The 14,074-nt window shown below is 45.0% G+C and overlaps 1 protein-coding gene across 4 annotated transcripts in view; it reads right to left on the bottom strand.

Moving 5' to 3' along the window:
* The window catches only part of LOC119465643 (protein FAM210B, mitochondrial-like), a 30,138-nt gene that overhangs the window by 5,122 nt on the left and 10,942 nt on the right, over positions 1-14,074 (bottom strand). The window contains exon 1 of one of the 4 annotated variants that reach the window (XM_049669465.1): positions 1,713-1,865. The exons of the other annotated variants lie outside the window; for them this stretch is intronic. Within the exon in view, the coding sequence (XP_049525422.1) occupies positions 1,713-1,755 (43 nt within the window). The 5' untranslated portion in view covers positions 1,756-1,865. Of the gene's footprint in view, positions 1-1,712; positions 1,866-14,074 lie in introns of those variants that run through there. 4 annotated transcript variants of the gene reach the window in all.

Below are 14,074 nucleotides of genomic sequence, written 5' to 3'. Positions count from 1 at the left end.
AGAAACTATAGGAGGGAGTGCCACGTGACAATATTGAAGCCTAGTCATAAAAATATATATAACGGAGATCTCGGGAAAGAAAATGAACCATAGTCACGTGAAAGGCAAGCGGTACTACTTTGCGCCTCACGCGGTCGCCCTGCATGATGTGCTGCGTACGTACGTGCGTCTGTTCATTGCCATGAAACGTTTACAGAAGGAACGCCGTTCCCTCTGCCGTTCCTTCGTAAAAATAACGAGTTACCATTACAGTTCCACCGACCCTTAACGGAACAACGGTGGCGTTCCTCCCAAAAGGAACTAGTTCCAGGAACGCCGTTCCGTACAACACTGCGAAGAAATAGCGTCAGCGCCACTACGCATGCGCCAGACTCAAAGAAAGTTCAGCTTTGCGTCTGAGACGCTAATTTCCGCTCCGACCCAAACTCGACGCAAAAGTTTCGCGTCAATGGACATGGCGGCATCCATCGAAGTGATCGATCTCGCCTTGTACCAGTCCTCGTTAACCTGCAGCCATCAAAAGCAATGATCTAACGATATCGGGGGCTTTCGCTTTCACTCATTTCATGTAAAGAACAAAGGTTAAGCGAGAAATAATTGTTATTTCTTTGATAGTCGAACATGAAGGCCGCCAAGGGAACTTGAGGGCCGTCTCGTTGCTAAGTCGGCCAGATGATTAATTCAGAGCCTAACATGACACAATTTATTACAAACACTGTACACTAGCACGCTGACTTGTTATTATTGATGAAACAGCTATCGAAAGAGCAATTATTTGCTGTGCTTTAGACTACTTGTAATAACTCTATGCGCATGCAGCACCGCGAAGCATGACTAGCCGTCCAACCCCTGTGTGACGTAAAAGTGTGCTCCAAAATGAAGCTGCCGCCTGTCTTCCGTGTGTCTTCCCGCGAGCTTATTCCGATTGACGCATGACCGCTTCAGGCGAACCACTTCAGCAGCGGGGGTGAGACCGCTTTATCACGCGGTATGGCGAAGTTTTATTTTACGCCGCCCTTCTATACGAGGGAATTGCACCGGTTGCACCATGAACCGCGCTTCGCGGTGCCCTGTGCTTAAAGGGCATCGTTTTCGTTGTTGTTACGTTCAAGTCATGAAATCTTTGTCATTTGCTACCTTTATTGCTGCCCCGCTAGCAACTTTGTGCATTAAATATTTACTTTGTACCGTTGTTTGAAGCAATGCCGAAAGATTTACGTACAGAGCTTAGGATCGGAATTGCGCGACTTCAAAACAAAACTGGAGCGTGAACTTTTAACTAAAAGTACGGAAATCCGGGAATTTCGGAAAAGTTTAGAATTCTTAAACGATGAACTTGAGAAAACAAAGCAGGAGCAGAAAGAACTTCTCAAGGAAAACTAAGACCTGAAAGAAACTAATGCGATGCTAGCTGAAGATTGTGAAATCTGAAAAAGCAGAGCTCTCAACATGAGCAGCGGCTCATTGCGTCAGAGAAATACTCACGGAACCGAAATATTGAAATTAAAGGCATACCTCAGTCGAACAATGAAAGCCTTCCTAAGACACTTCATCGTATTGGAGAAATGTTGAAGTGTGTCACAGCGTTGGTTCGAAGAATGCAAAGGACCTTCAGAACATTGTTGCGCAATTCAGGGACCGTTCGAAGAGCGACACGATACTTCAAAAGGCAAAGAAAATGTGCATATCAACTGAATATTTCTGTCACTCACCAAGAACACCGGTGTTCATAAACGAGCACCTAATCCCAGCCATTAAGCAGTTGCTTGGAATTGCTACGATCGGCCAGCGGGGAAAGCGACCTTCGAGTCACTTCTGATTTCCTGAGACGAATCAGCTTGGTGAAGCCCACAATACGTCGCATCGGACAGACCAGCGGCGACACCACGGCGAGACTAGGGCCGCGATTTTGTAGCAAGGCATTATGACTTATTCTACTCTAGTCTTATCATCCACCGCTCACGGCCGGCTGATCCCGTTGATAATGCGAGCGGACCGTCGCTCCGACCACTGACAAAGCGCGATAAGCGCGAAAAGGCATTATGACATTAAAGGCATCGCTACAAAATACCGACCTTTCGCCGGCCGTTCGACAGATGAACCCGCTAATGGCTGGGCCATCCCAGGAACCAAGACGCGCCAGATTGGGTCAAGCGTGACACCACCTGTCTACGGACGTCCCCTCCGTCCTCTGTGACAGTGAGCCGTGTGCGCCCGAGGCTACCTTCCCAAGTGTGTTCGGGGAGTAAAGGCGCCGGAGTGTCAACATGCATGAGGGGAGCGCAAAGAAAGGTGCGATCAGCGTGTCCGACCCACCGGCTAAAAAGAATCAAAGAAGCATGCTGTGCACGAACGCGGACAAAGGGCACGGGGCAATTATGTTCCCCGTCATTCCGTCGGTTTTTTTTTTCTTTTATTGCGATAGCAATTATATGGACACTCAAAAGCAGATTTCTGCCGTCGCCGTCGCCGTCGCCGTGAGGTTCCGTATGACGTCATTTGGAGAAGAAATCGTCGCCGCGCGCCGAACGCTGTATGTGCGAGTGAAAGGGCGCGAGGGGCGCGTCTTTCACGGGGAGTGAACGCACGGCGGAGAACAAACGCGCGTTCTGCGCCGTGCTCGCTTAAAGGCTGCAGAAGTAGGCGTCTCTTTTCTCCTTTACAATCACCATATATGTAGAGCAAACGCGCCTTCTTCAGACGCGTGAGAGGCCGTGGGGGAGGGGGAGGGAAGGGAGGCGACGTTTAGCTGCGGCACCAAGTGCCTAATTATATCAGAGGCTCCAGCAACAGTCACCAACGCCGCACGCATTTTGAGCTAACGCGGGCAAAACGCCGATGGCGTCGACAACAGTTCTGCGTGTTGTTGCTACCAAAGCCGCTCACCTTACTTCGTATGACATTGCTGTGTTGCTATCGCATTCATTGCTTCGCCCTTAGGGCGAAACTGTGACATTTTTTTTTTTTCTTTTCCCGGGGTGCAGCATGCAGCAGGGTGGCAGGACGAGACGAGTTGGTAACGATGGTAGGGAGACGCGATGCGGTCAGCCGAGGTCGTTATAAAAGTATGTCGCCAGGGCACAAATTGGCAGGGGACTGTAACGTCTCGAAAGAGCTGACGGAATGTCAGGCCTTTTGTTGTTCCTGGATGGCCAGAATAGCTTTCAGGGCGCGACCACCTCGAGTACGGCTCAAAATTACGAGTCCATCGTAAACAATCGGAACGACGGGAAAAAGGAAAGGTTCCGTAGAAACAAACGCTTTGTTTTGTTTGTTTGCTTTTTTTTAGCGTTTCAGAAGTTTCGCGATTTGCGACTAGAGTTTCTTTCAATAAGCTTTGTTTATGTTTTCGTTTGAGAGGCTCTGAAGTTTGAAAGATGTGCGTAAAGCTTTAGTTTCGCGAAGTGTTTTAATCAGTAGTTAGGCTTTATTTATTTATTTTTTGCTGAGTGACTTGAAGCGTCAAGATCATTTGTTAAAAGTAACGCGCGTGTGTCCTGTGCGGACGGAAGGAAACAAAATATTTGTAACTACGATCACATAACCGATCACAGAAACCTCTAAACGGTTGTTTTTTGCCAAGAAAATACTTATTTTATGAGAGCGTCCGCGTACCTCTAGCGCCGTTCAAATCGCCCGCCCTCCCGAGCGAGGAGTGGTGACGTCATGGGCTCATAGTGACGTTGTGCCACTGTATTCTAGCACGGCCGGATTCTAGCAGGCGATCAACCAGTTCGTGCTTCTTCTTGTCGAGTGCTCATACCATGTTTGGCTAGCACGCTGTGATGCGGTTTTCGGGGGAAGGCGCCGGGTCTTCACGAAGTGCTTGGAAAAGTGCGGAAGGAAGTCTGGTTTCATCTCACCCGGGAGCCGCATCACATAGGCGAGAAGAAGTTTCTCGAGGTGTGGGCTCGCCCTGCTGTGATTTTCGATGAGTCAGGTAGAAAGCTTTCTGATGCATGCTTCTAAGGTCACTCGACTGGGCAGCACGTGCCAGTCGATCCACATGTTTCCGTTCGTCTCAGTGGAACATAGAGTTGGAACCGGTCCTGGCGCAACAGAGTGCGCTGCGCCGCGGACGGCTTCTGTGGTCTCCATGGTATGTTTGCCTTGACACCTTTTCCGTTGAGGTAATCCGAGGGTCTGATGGGCTCACGTCCATGACGACCGACATTGCTGTTTGTGTGAAGCGTGAAATAGCACAGTTAGTGTCGCTCCACAGCGGCCCCCTTGTCCGGGAAGGACCGTTGGCCCAAATCAAAGCCCCTCACCCAGTCAGCCCGGGTAGGGGGGGGGGGGGGTGCCGGGGTCAATGTACCGAATGATGCTGGGTTGTTGAGTACATGTAAGCTCTGGGGTGCGGTACCTACGGGTGCCAAGTCATCTTGCCATCTGACAACGGCACATGCTACGATGTACTGCGCTCCGTACTCCGGCCAGTACGATGATGATCCCCTTGTTCTGTAAATAAGTTTGCCTCTTCCATGTAAATAAACCCCCTGTTCACTTTACCCTACCTTACGACCTCGTAATCTTCACGCAAGAAGCAACCCTCGTCATATCTGATCAATGGTAATCGGTGTGCCTAACGATCTCGCTCGTCATCATGAATAGACGTGTCAGTCGGGAGGGACAGAGACGAAACCTGTCGTGCCGCCCTGCAACCCTTCCTCCCCCGCTGAGGACGTTCACCCCGCTACGGTCACCCACCATCTCTACTTCTGGTTTGGCCCATGTCCTGCAGTGGGGGAGAAGAGAGTTGGAGCCAGCAGCCACGTGGAGAACACTTTTGCTTTGTCCTAACGTGCAAGTGCATGCGTGCTGAACTTTTCTTGTATGTTTTCTTTGGAGCACACCCGCTCACCCGTAACCATGTATTAAACTTCTGCTACTTGTTTTACGTCGCATTGTCTTCCTTCCCAGACCCTCTCCGGTGGTCAACCTGCTTCGAGCTCCAAGCAGACGCTGTGGAAGGTTCCCCAAACCCCGGCCTATAACAGCCCACATCTACACGATGTAAATAAACTCGATGATTGATTGATTGATTGATTGATTGATTGATTGAATTAGGCAAATTCAACGAAGAATTTGACATCAGTTATTTCCGTCTATCTGGTGAAATTGAAATGCAAAAATAGAAATTAGAAAGAAAGTTATAGGGTTTTATGTGCCCAAACCACGATATGAGGCACGCCGTAGTGGGGGACTCCGTATTAATTTCGACCTCCTAGGGTTCTTTAACGTGCACTTATCTAAATACACGAGCGCTTCTTTTTTGGTCCCCATCGATATGCGGCCGCCGCGGCATGGATCGAACCCACGACCTCGAGCTCAGCAGCGCAACGCCATAGCCAGTGGGCTACCGCAGCGGATAATATGGAATGTAGAAACACGTAACTAGAATTTTATGACGATTCCTGACGAATTTAAGACGCAACGTCAGTATTGCAGCTCACCGGCCAAGGCGTCATCTCGACAGCGAGAAGGCTACACGAGGTGATCACTTCTAAGTTTTCCAGAATTTAAAAAAAATCGCCTTTGCAGAGAACATAATTCTAGTCCTTGAGTTTGGATTATTCAGAGGCGGACATTGCTTGCACGAGAAATCGAAACACATATTCAACTAATTCAATTCTTAATTAATTATTTTACGGCACATCTTGCAATTTACGAATTGTAGCTGGTAAGTTTGCAAGGCGTATCCACTAAGAATTAATTTCCAGAATGACACCAGTTTGGAGATATGCACCATGAAACGGGCCGTAAGGATGCGCTATTGTTCCACTTACTTTCTTAACAAAACGCTCTTTTATGCATTGAAGCAGAACAGTAACTGGAACACCCTTGTATTTCGTTCCACACTTCGCGAAATAATATCTCGAAACTGCTGTCATCCTGGAGATTCATTTCAAGAGGAGACGTCTTGCAAACGCACCGGCTACAATTTGTAAATTGTAATATGTGCCGTAATTAAGAATTAGTTGAATATGTGTTTCGATTTTCGCGTGCTAGAAATGGCCGCCTCTTCGAATAATCCAGCTCAAGGATTACAGGCGATTCTCAAAAAATTCGGGAAAACTTAACGAAACTATCACCCCGTATACACCTGCTACAGCGAATGCTCGTCGACTGTGAGCAAAAGTACTTCAGCACTGACCTTTTGGGGGCCATCGATATGTTCAGGAACCATAGAGATAAACATAATAAAACTAACAACTACTACAAAAGCCAGTTTAAAATTTTCCGGAACAAATCTGTTATGCTAATTCGAAAATCGAAGAAGGCCTATTATACTAACTTAATTAAGCGACAAAATGGCGATGGAAGGCAAATATGGAAAATAGTCAGAGATGTAGTAGGATTAGAGGATAAGCAATATGTTACTCCCGAAAATGTGTCTCCACAGATTGCTAATAAATTTAATGATTATTTCTCAAAAATTGGTGAGGATATATATAGACAGTCTGTTCTTGCAGTTCCCACAACCATCGTCCAGAGAAGCGTGAGCAGTGATTTTTATTTTCGTGAAGTAACACTTGAGGAAATCAAATGTATCATTGGCAAATTGTCGGTTAATAAAGCATCCGGACTTGACGGTATTCAGGTTAGGATCCTGAAAAACAATATCGATATCTTATGCATACCCCTTTGTCACGTGTTTAAGCCATGCGATAAGAAGTAATTCTTACCCAAATATAATGAAAGTTGCAAAGGTTATCCCTGTGTACAAAACTGGCGATCCGAACCATCCGAGTAGTTATAGACCAATTTCAATTCTTAGTGTAGTTAGCACAGTATTTGAAAAACTCATTGTACTACATGTTAAATGCATTTCTAGTAAGCAATAACATTATCTGCCCACAGCAGCATGGCTCTGTTGCGGGTAGATCTACATCAACCGCAGTTTTAACACTTTCGCAGTTCATTAACTCTGCTCTTAACAAGCAGAAAATTGCCTGTGTCAATTTTTCTTGATATAAGAAAGGCGTTCGATACAGTCTGCCACTCTATACTGTTACAAAAACTGGAAACTTATGGTATTGTTGGAAACGCGCTTCAATTCATCAACAGCTATTTTAAAGCACGAAGGCAACAAGTAGTAATAATAAACATCACTCCACTTTCACTGATGCCATATGCGGTGTACCACAAGGCTCGGTTTTAGGCCCTATTCTGTTTTCATTGTACATTAATTATTTACCGCATGCACTTAAGTTGACACAAGTTTTAATGTATGCTGACGACACCGCCTTAGTTTAATCAGGTGACTCGCTCTCATCATTGCAAGACATTATATCTGCCGAACTACTAAAGGTAGACCAATGGTTTTCAGAAAATAGACTAGCCCTAAATACTGATAAAACTAAATATATCATATTTCACTCCAACAGGAAAATACTAGATTACAGTACCTTTTAATTTGACTCTAGCGAACCGAACTCTGGATCGTGTTAATACGCTTAAATATTTAGGAGTTGCTTTAGACTGTCACTTGCATTGGAGAGAACAAATTAACCTTGTCTGTAGGAAACTCGCTTTCAGCTGTTACACCCTGGCCCGTGCCCGGCAATATTTTCCTCGTGATTTGCTTCGTTGCATATATTTTCTTTATTTCATACCCACCTGGGTTATTGTTGTGAAATATGGGGCCTAACATATAAAACTTACTAACACCTATACTGCAGTTACAAAAGCGCGGCCTAAGAATAATACCATTTTCTTCTGTTCATCACCCTAGTAGCATTCTGTTTATTGACCTTCGTATCCTTTCTTTTAAGGCTTTAAGAAATTATAAAATCACTTGTTTAGTTCATAAAATACTGAACACCAACTTCCCCTTACCCAACACCATATTTAACTTCCCACGTGCCAACACCAGACAAGCAACTAACTTTAACTTAAACCTTCCTTATTGCAGCAATGTCTACGGTGAACGATTATTGGAGTTTTTTGGCGCTATAACATGGAGCACTGTGCCTGTGGAAGTATAAGTAACCATAAACTTTGATCTTCCATGTAAACGCTTCTTGTCTAGACAAAGGGGGGGGGGGGGGTAAACGCTAGCGCGTCGATATATATATATATATATATATATATATATATATATATATATAGTTAAAAAAATAGAAGCACGTAGGAAAAACATAACAAGACTTTACTGACGTTTCGGCCGGGGTCCGGCCTTCATCAAGAGTGCGTGTACAAGCATACAGAGCTCAAGTTATACCTTTTTGCCGTAAGGGTGAAAAGAGACAAGAAAAAAATACAAAGTGAAAAAAAAAAGTGAAAAAGAATAAAAAGAATACAACGAACACGTAAATGGAAAAGTGCGCGTGCACAGAGTGGAATTGTTAAAAAAAGTGAATACAACAAGGCTGTGAAAACAAGCTCCTAAATCGTGAGTAGCCCATGACCACAGGTGTGCACAGATATCGTGTCGTCATGGATGTCAACACGTGCAATGACTCATGTCAAAGTCATCAAAACGATGGGCATGTACAGGGGTACAAAGTTGGGCGTGCATGGAGTGGGACCCCTGTATAGCATCACTGTACCCCCCCGAAACTTTTTTCGTGCTGGCATGCACCGCCGACCAAAACAACCACCGGCGCCGGGAATCATTCTTTATTTTCTCTACAATGTCTTTTTCACGCTCGAAAAGCCATTTCGGCACGAACGTTGCCAACTCGGGCTGGAACTCGTCGCAACGCCCTTGCACCTGGAGTCACATAACGCAAGGAGCCCCATCCGAGCACAAACTTTCAAGGGCTTTTCGATAGCGAGCGGGCGCGTTGCGGCATCTCGCAGCGGCCGCGGAATCTAAGGAGCGCATGGATTTCAATTCCGAAACTTTATGGGTGTAAAGTTCTCATAAACTTTTGACGCGAAAGGTGCACTGCCATTTCCAAAGGCGTGCTTTATATTTTCAATTCTGGAACTTTATGGGTTTAATGTTTTTATAAACTTGGGCCAAAATGCGCGCACTGGAGCCCTCGTGTCCAAGCCGTTCCAGAAATGGAAGCACGCGCTCGCAATCTTCCACACACACGAAAATACTAAATATCACCGCGACTGCCAGCTGGCAACTGATAATTTTCTCCAAACATTTTCAGGAAGCGCGCCCTATGTGATCGATCAGCTGGACCAGGGCAGGCAAAGTAAAATAAGAGAAAACAGAAGAAAGTTAACCGCCTATTATTGAGGCAGTTCTTTTTTTGCGGGCGACAAGGTCTGGCCCTCCATGGCCGTAGGGACGGTGATCATGCCTCTGCTGAAAACAAAGCCTCCGCTGAAAATACTGCTATTTTCAAAGCGCTCCTTCGCATGCGAACTATTGTAGAGATACATATCTGAAGAACCATTTGGAAAGTTGCCCCAGTAATGCCTCGTATTTAAGCCCAGATGTAAAAAAACCAAATCATAGAAATGAACCAAATCCCCCCCCCCTAGTGAAGTTTGTCCTTTAGATCGCGAAACAGCAAAAATCAATGCAAGTAAAAAGCTCTGTTCCTTCAGGTCCATAAACTCGTAATTATGAAAACGTATGACTGGGGGGGGGGGGGGGGGGTCAAACGTATGACTGGGGGGGGGGGTCAAACGTATGAAAACGTATGACCCCCCCCTTCTGAACAAGATGTTTCGCCTACGCCCACTGGTAATGTATGTATGTATGCTATGTATTAGTATGTATTAGTTGATTGATGTCTGATGTATGTAGTGTGTTGGTGTGTGTGGCTGTGTGTGTGTGTGTGTGTGTGGGTGTGGTGTGTGTGTGTGTGTGTGTGGGGTGTGTGTGTGTGTGTGTGTGTGGTGTGTGTGTGTGTGTGTGTGCTGTGTGTATGTATGTATGTATGTATGTGATGTATGTATGTATGTGTATGTATGTATGCTGTATGTATGTAGGTGTATGTATGTTATGTATGTCATGTATGTATGTATGTCCTTTTTATTTCTGACGGCGAACTGCACGAAGGCCTGCGCAAATGTGTCCTTTTCGTATTTTAAAGGGCTTGTCCCAAGTTCGTGGCAAAAGTGGGTGCAGCGACCGGCGGTATGACTCCATCAAGATGCCGAAGGTTGTTTCCGTGATAATATACACTATTGTACCGTCTTCATAACAGTCACCGTTTTGTATCATAGAGTTATCACGCATGGAGTTACTCACATATGTTTTGTAGTTTTCTCCTGCTGTTAGCGAATCGTCCCCTATATGGCTCTTGTAAAGCTATACCTTGTAGGAAAGAAGAACTGAAATCCGGGCTAGTTTCTGTAGATTCATCGTGGTCACGTCTTAGATGCCAATCATAACAAAAAAGGAAGACGACTTTGTCTTCTATACTTCGCGCCTAAGACATGACCAGGATAAAAGAGTTACGGTACGAGCCTGCGAAATTACTCAACTTCAGTAATTATGAAACTCGAGTAGTTCATTAGTTCTGCACAAGCGCGCAATGTGGAGGAAGGTTAATGAAAGCGAAAATTGCTTCGTACCACTGTCGTGTGGATGACAATTCTCCCTTTTACGAATATTCAGTGTTTTAATTACGAACAAAGGTGTAAGATGACTTCCAATTCCGAGTTAAATTAATTCTATGCGAAGCGGAGATACCTTTTGAAAAAGAAAAAAAAAAGGGGGGGGGGGGGAACCTTGCCAGAGTAATTTATTCGGGGCACCTTGCGTATGTCAATTGTTTGAAACCGGACGTACAAATTAATGTAAAAAAATTTATGTGAGTAAACAAAGAAAAAACAAAACATTTCTCTTTTTTACTACAGCAAACTTTTTTAAATAGAAGATAGAGAGATTATTTCATTTGAAAAAATGACCATTTCTGTTTATGGCCAAAGACAGATTTTCTTGATTTTAACAGAATTGGTCCCCATACAGTAAAGTGAAAAACGTTTGTCATCAATACTGTGAGCGAAATGAGATTTGTTTGCCTCTTTACTCTCCTCAATAAACACTTGCAGCCTCACCAACTACGCTTGTATAGGCAGAATAGATCTCGTATGCGCGAGCCAATTGGTCTTATATTGTGAATAAGCTACAGTTGAAATCAGGGCGAGAGATGCCGCTCAGAGCATGGCTATATAAACTCGTTGAGCGGATATAACCTTATGTGTCGCCTAGTGCCGGGCGTCTTGGCGCCAGATATCTTGTCAGGCGTAGTCATGTCTTATATGTTCTATGTAGCATGCTTATCGTACGTGTATGATCTGTTACAACCATGGCATCCCAATTTGACTTTCGAAAATGACTCGTGAAGGATTCAGTTTAAAAAAAAAAGTTACTTCTTTAATAAACTATGTAACATTTATTTTCTCTAACACTACAGAAAGCAATAAAATTGTTATTTTGGTGAAATCATAGAAAAACAAGTTAACAGAAAAGAGAAGAGATCAAGAAATATATGTTTCAAGAATACCAATTTTTTTTTTTTTAATTTAACATTGTAGATGGCGCAAGCCAGAAAGAACGGAGCGGAGAATGCAGTTAACCTCCACATTTTTCTTCACTTTATATTAAATAATATTTCACTAGGGAACAAGAACAAGAATGCAGCTAGACGATGAAAATTATTACAATGTACCTCCAGATTCTTGGTGATGTCCCCACGTATAGTGGGTCATGGCATTCTACTTGGAGCCAACTAACTGTGCACAATAGCATTTAGTTTGCTAATGGCTACCGTTGTCAACAAAATCTTCTTCCAAGAACGGGGAGGAGACAATCTCACGTCCCCACACGTCACATGGTTCCCGGCCCACATGGGCAACATTTCCGGACCTCCTGAGTGTAATCCGAACGAGCGGGCACACCAACTGGCGCGAGAACTCACATTCCGCGTCTGCGGTGCGCCCCCTCGCTTCAACCTAGCCTGGAGGGATCTAGCCAACAAAGACCCGCTCGTATCATACCACGAAATCACTTCAAATCATAGGTTAGCACGAATACATTTTCCTCCTCCTCACCAAAACCCTAAAAAAGCACAGGACGCGTCACTTACAGACAGTTGCAGACTAGGACATACATCAAACCAAGAACAATAAGCAGGATCAATCCTGACCTTCCTACTGAATGCCCACACTGCGGCCACGAATACAACAACTTCGAACCCATGCTCTGGCTGTGCCCTGCCAACGCGGGCACGGACTTTCCTGCCCAGTCCTCCTGGGACTCGGCGCTCAGAAGCACAGAGCTCATCGCTCAGCCCAAGGCTGTCCAGAGGGCCCGGACCGTCGCCGAAGGGCTCTGTCTACCGGCCCCGACCTGGGTGGAGCCACCAGATTGATTGGCGGGGCCGCCGGCCCCGCTTTAATTCTTTCTCCTCAGGACAGGACCTAAATAAAGTTCGTATACTCACTCATTCACTCGTCTTGAATGTTTACCTTCACCCCCTTTTGGTATTTTTTTTTTTTTTGTGCAATTTTCAATCAGCCCAGTGTGGCCAATCCCCCCTGTGGGTACGAGCCACGTCTTGAGGCAACAACAGCAACAACAGTACTATTTCTATACGAAAAAGAAGAATGTCCCGAAAGTCACAATGACCGTAAGTATACCCGCTTTCTTTATATGTATACACAGCGTGTTACTGTCGTCTAGTACGCGGGCTTCTCGTCGTGCGTAGATATATCGCGTCACGGCATGACCATAGCCACGTTTCTGTTGCACATAATTTATTTATTTATTTATTTCGAAATACTGCCAATCTCACATGAGATCAAAGCAGGAAAGGGGTTACACCCAATACATCTAAAGAATAAATCGCAAGGATATTGTCACGTTGCGGTGACGGAGAAAAACACAGTAGCGAAAGCTGTGAATCACAAAACTCTCCATCTGGCGAACCTGTGCCCAGAAAACAGGTTACTCTCATAGCGGCGAGCACAGTCAGCGATCGTCGAAAATCTCATCAGCGGGTCAGGCGCGTCGGTTTTTATGCATATGAGTCTTCGAAGGTTCCAGCGCAATCGCCGGTGCCCGCCTGTCATTCAGAAAGCACTACACAATTCGCATCGCGCATACAATCAGATACACAATGTTCGGTGACAATATACAACGGATAGAACGATCGATAGCATTCGAGTAAGTTCGAAATCATGCAGGCGCGTGTCTTGCGCTGAAATGTAGTGCCCGAGAAAAGGATAAATAATTGTCAATATGTTACATAGAATATTGGTTTGAACAATGATATGTGGAATCTATAAATGACAGCAACTACAGGTTATACAGTGATGCATTAATATACAGGTTATTTCAGCGAACATTTTCAAACATTTTTTAAATGTTGCCTGTGGCAGATAGCACAATTCTAGTTCATGAGCTGGTCTACTCGAAGAGGCGGACATTACTTGCACAAAAAATTGAAATGCATAATCGACTAATTAACAAAATAACTAATTAAGTTTCTAACTGATTATCTGGCCCATATTGAAATTTGCAAATTCTAGCTGTGGAGTTTGCAAGGCGGATCTACTTGGAACGAATTCTCAGGATAACGCCAGTTTCGAGATATTAATTCCAGAACTTTGCAGAGAAATGCATCGGGCGTTCCAGTTATTTTCGGGCTTCAATGCATAAAACGACGTTTTGTTAAGAAAGTAACTAGAACGCCAGTGAATTTCTCCGTAAAGTTCGGGAATTAATATCTCGAATCTGGTGTCATCCTGAGAATTCGTTCCAAGTGGATCATCGCCTTGCGAACTCCACGGCTAGAAATTGTAAATTGAAATGTGGGCCAGATAATTACTTAAAAACTTAATTAACAAATTTTGTTAATAAGTCGATTATTCATTTCAATTTTTTGTGCATGTTTTGTGCAAAGGGAAAGAGAACATGAGAGCGAGCTAGAGAGAAAAACAAATTGTATAGCAGCACCAACGAAGCAACGCGCAGAGCTGCTGCCGACGCCGCCCGCGTTGCCTAGCGCGCATGCGCCGAAGCAGTAGCGATGACGTCACCTCGCGTTGCCTAGTAACCGCCGGCGCAAGTGCACGCTCGCTTCGACCGACACAGACACGGCTCCTGCCTGCCTGCCTCCCTGCCTGCGTCTGTGGCATGCCAGTAACGCTG

This window comes from Dermacentor silvarum, chromosome 1 (assembly GCF_013339745.2).
Source record: "Dermacentor silvarum isolate Dsil-2018 chromosome 1, BIME_Dsil_1.4, whole genome shotgun sequence".
NCBI lineage: Eukaryota > Metazoa > Arthropoda > Arachnida > Ixodida > Ixodidae > Dermacentor > Dermacentor silvarum.
This window is presented reverse-complemented; position numbering and strand designations above follow the sequence as displayed.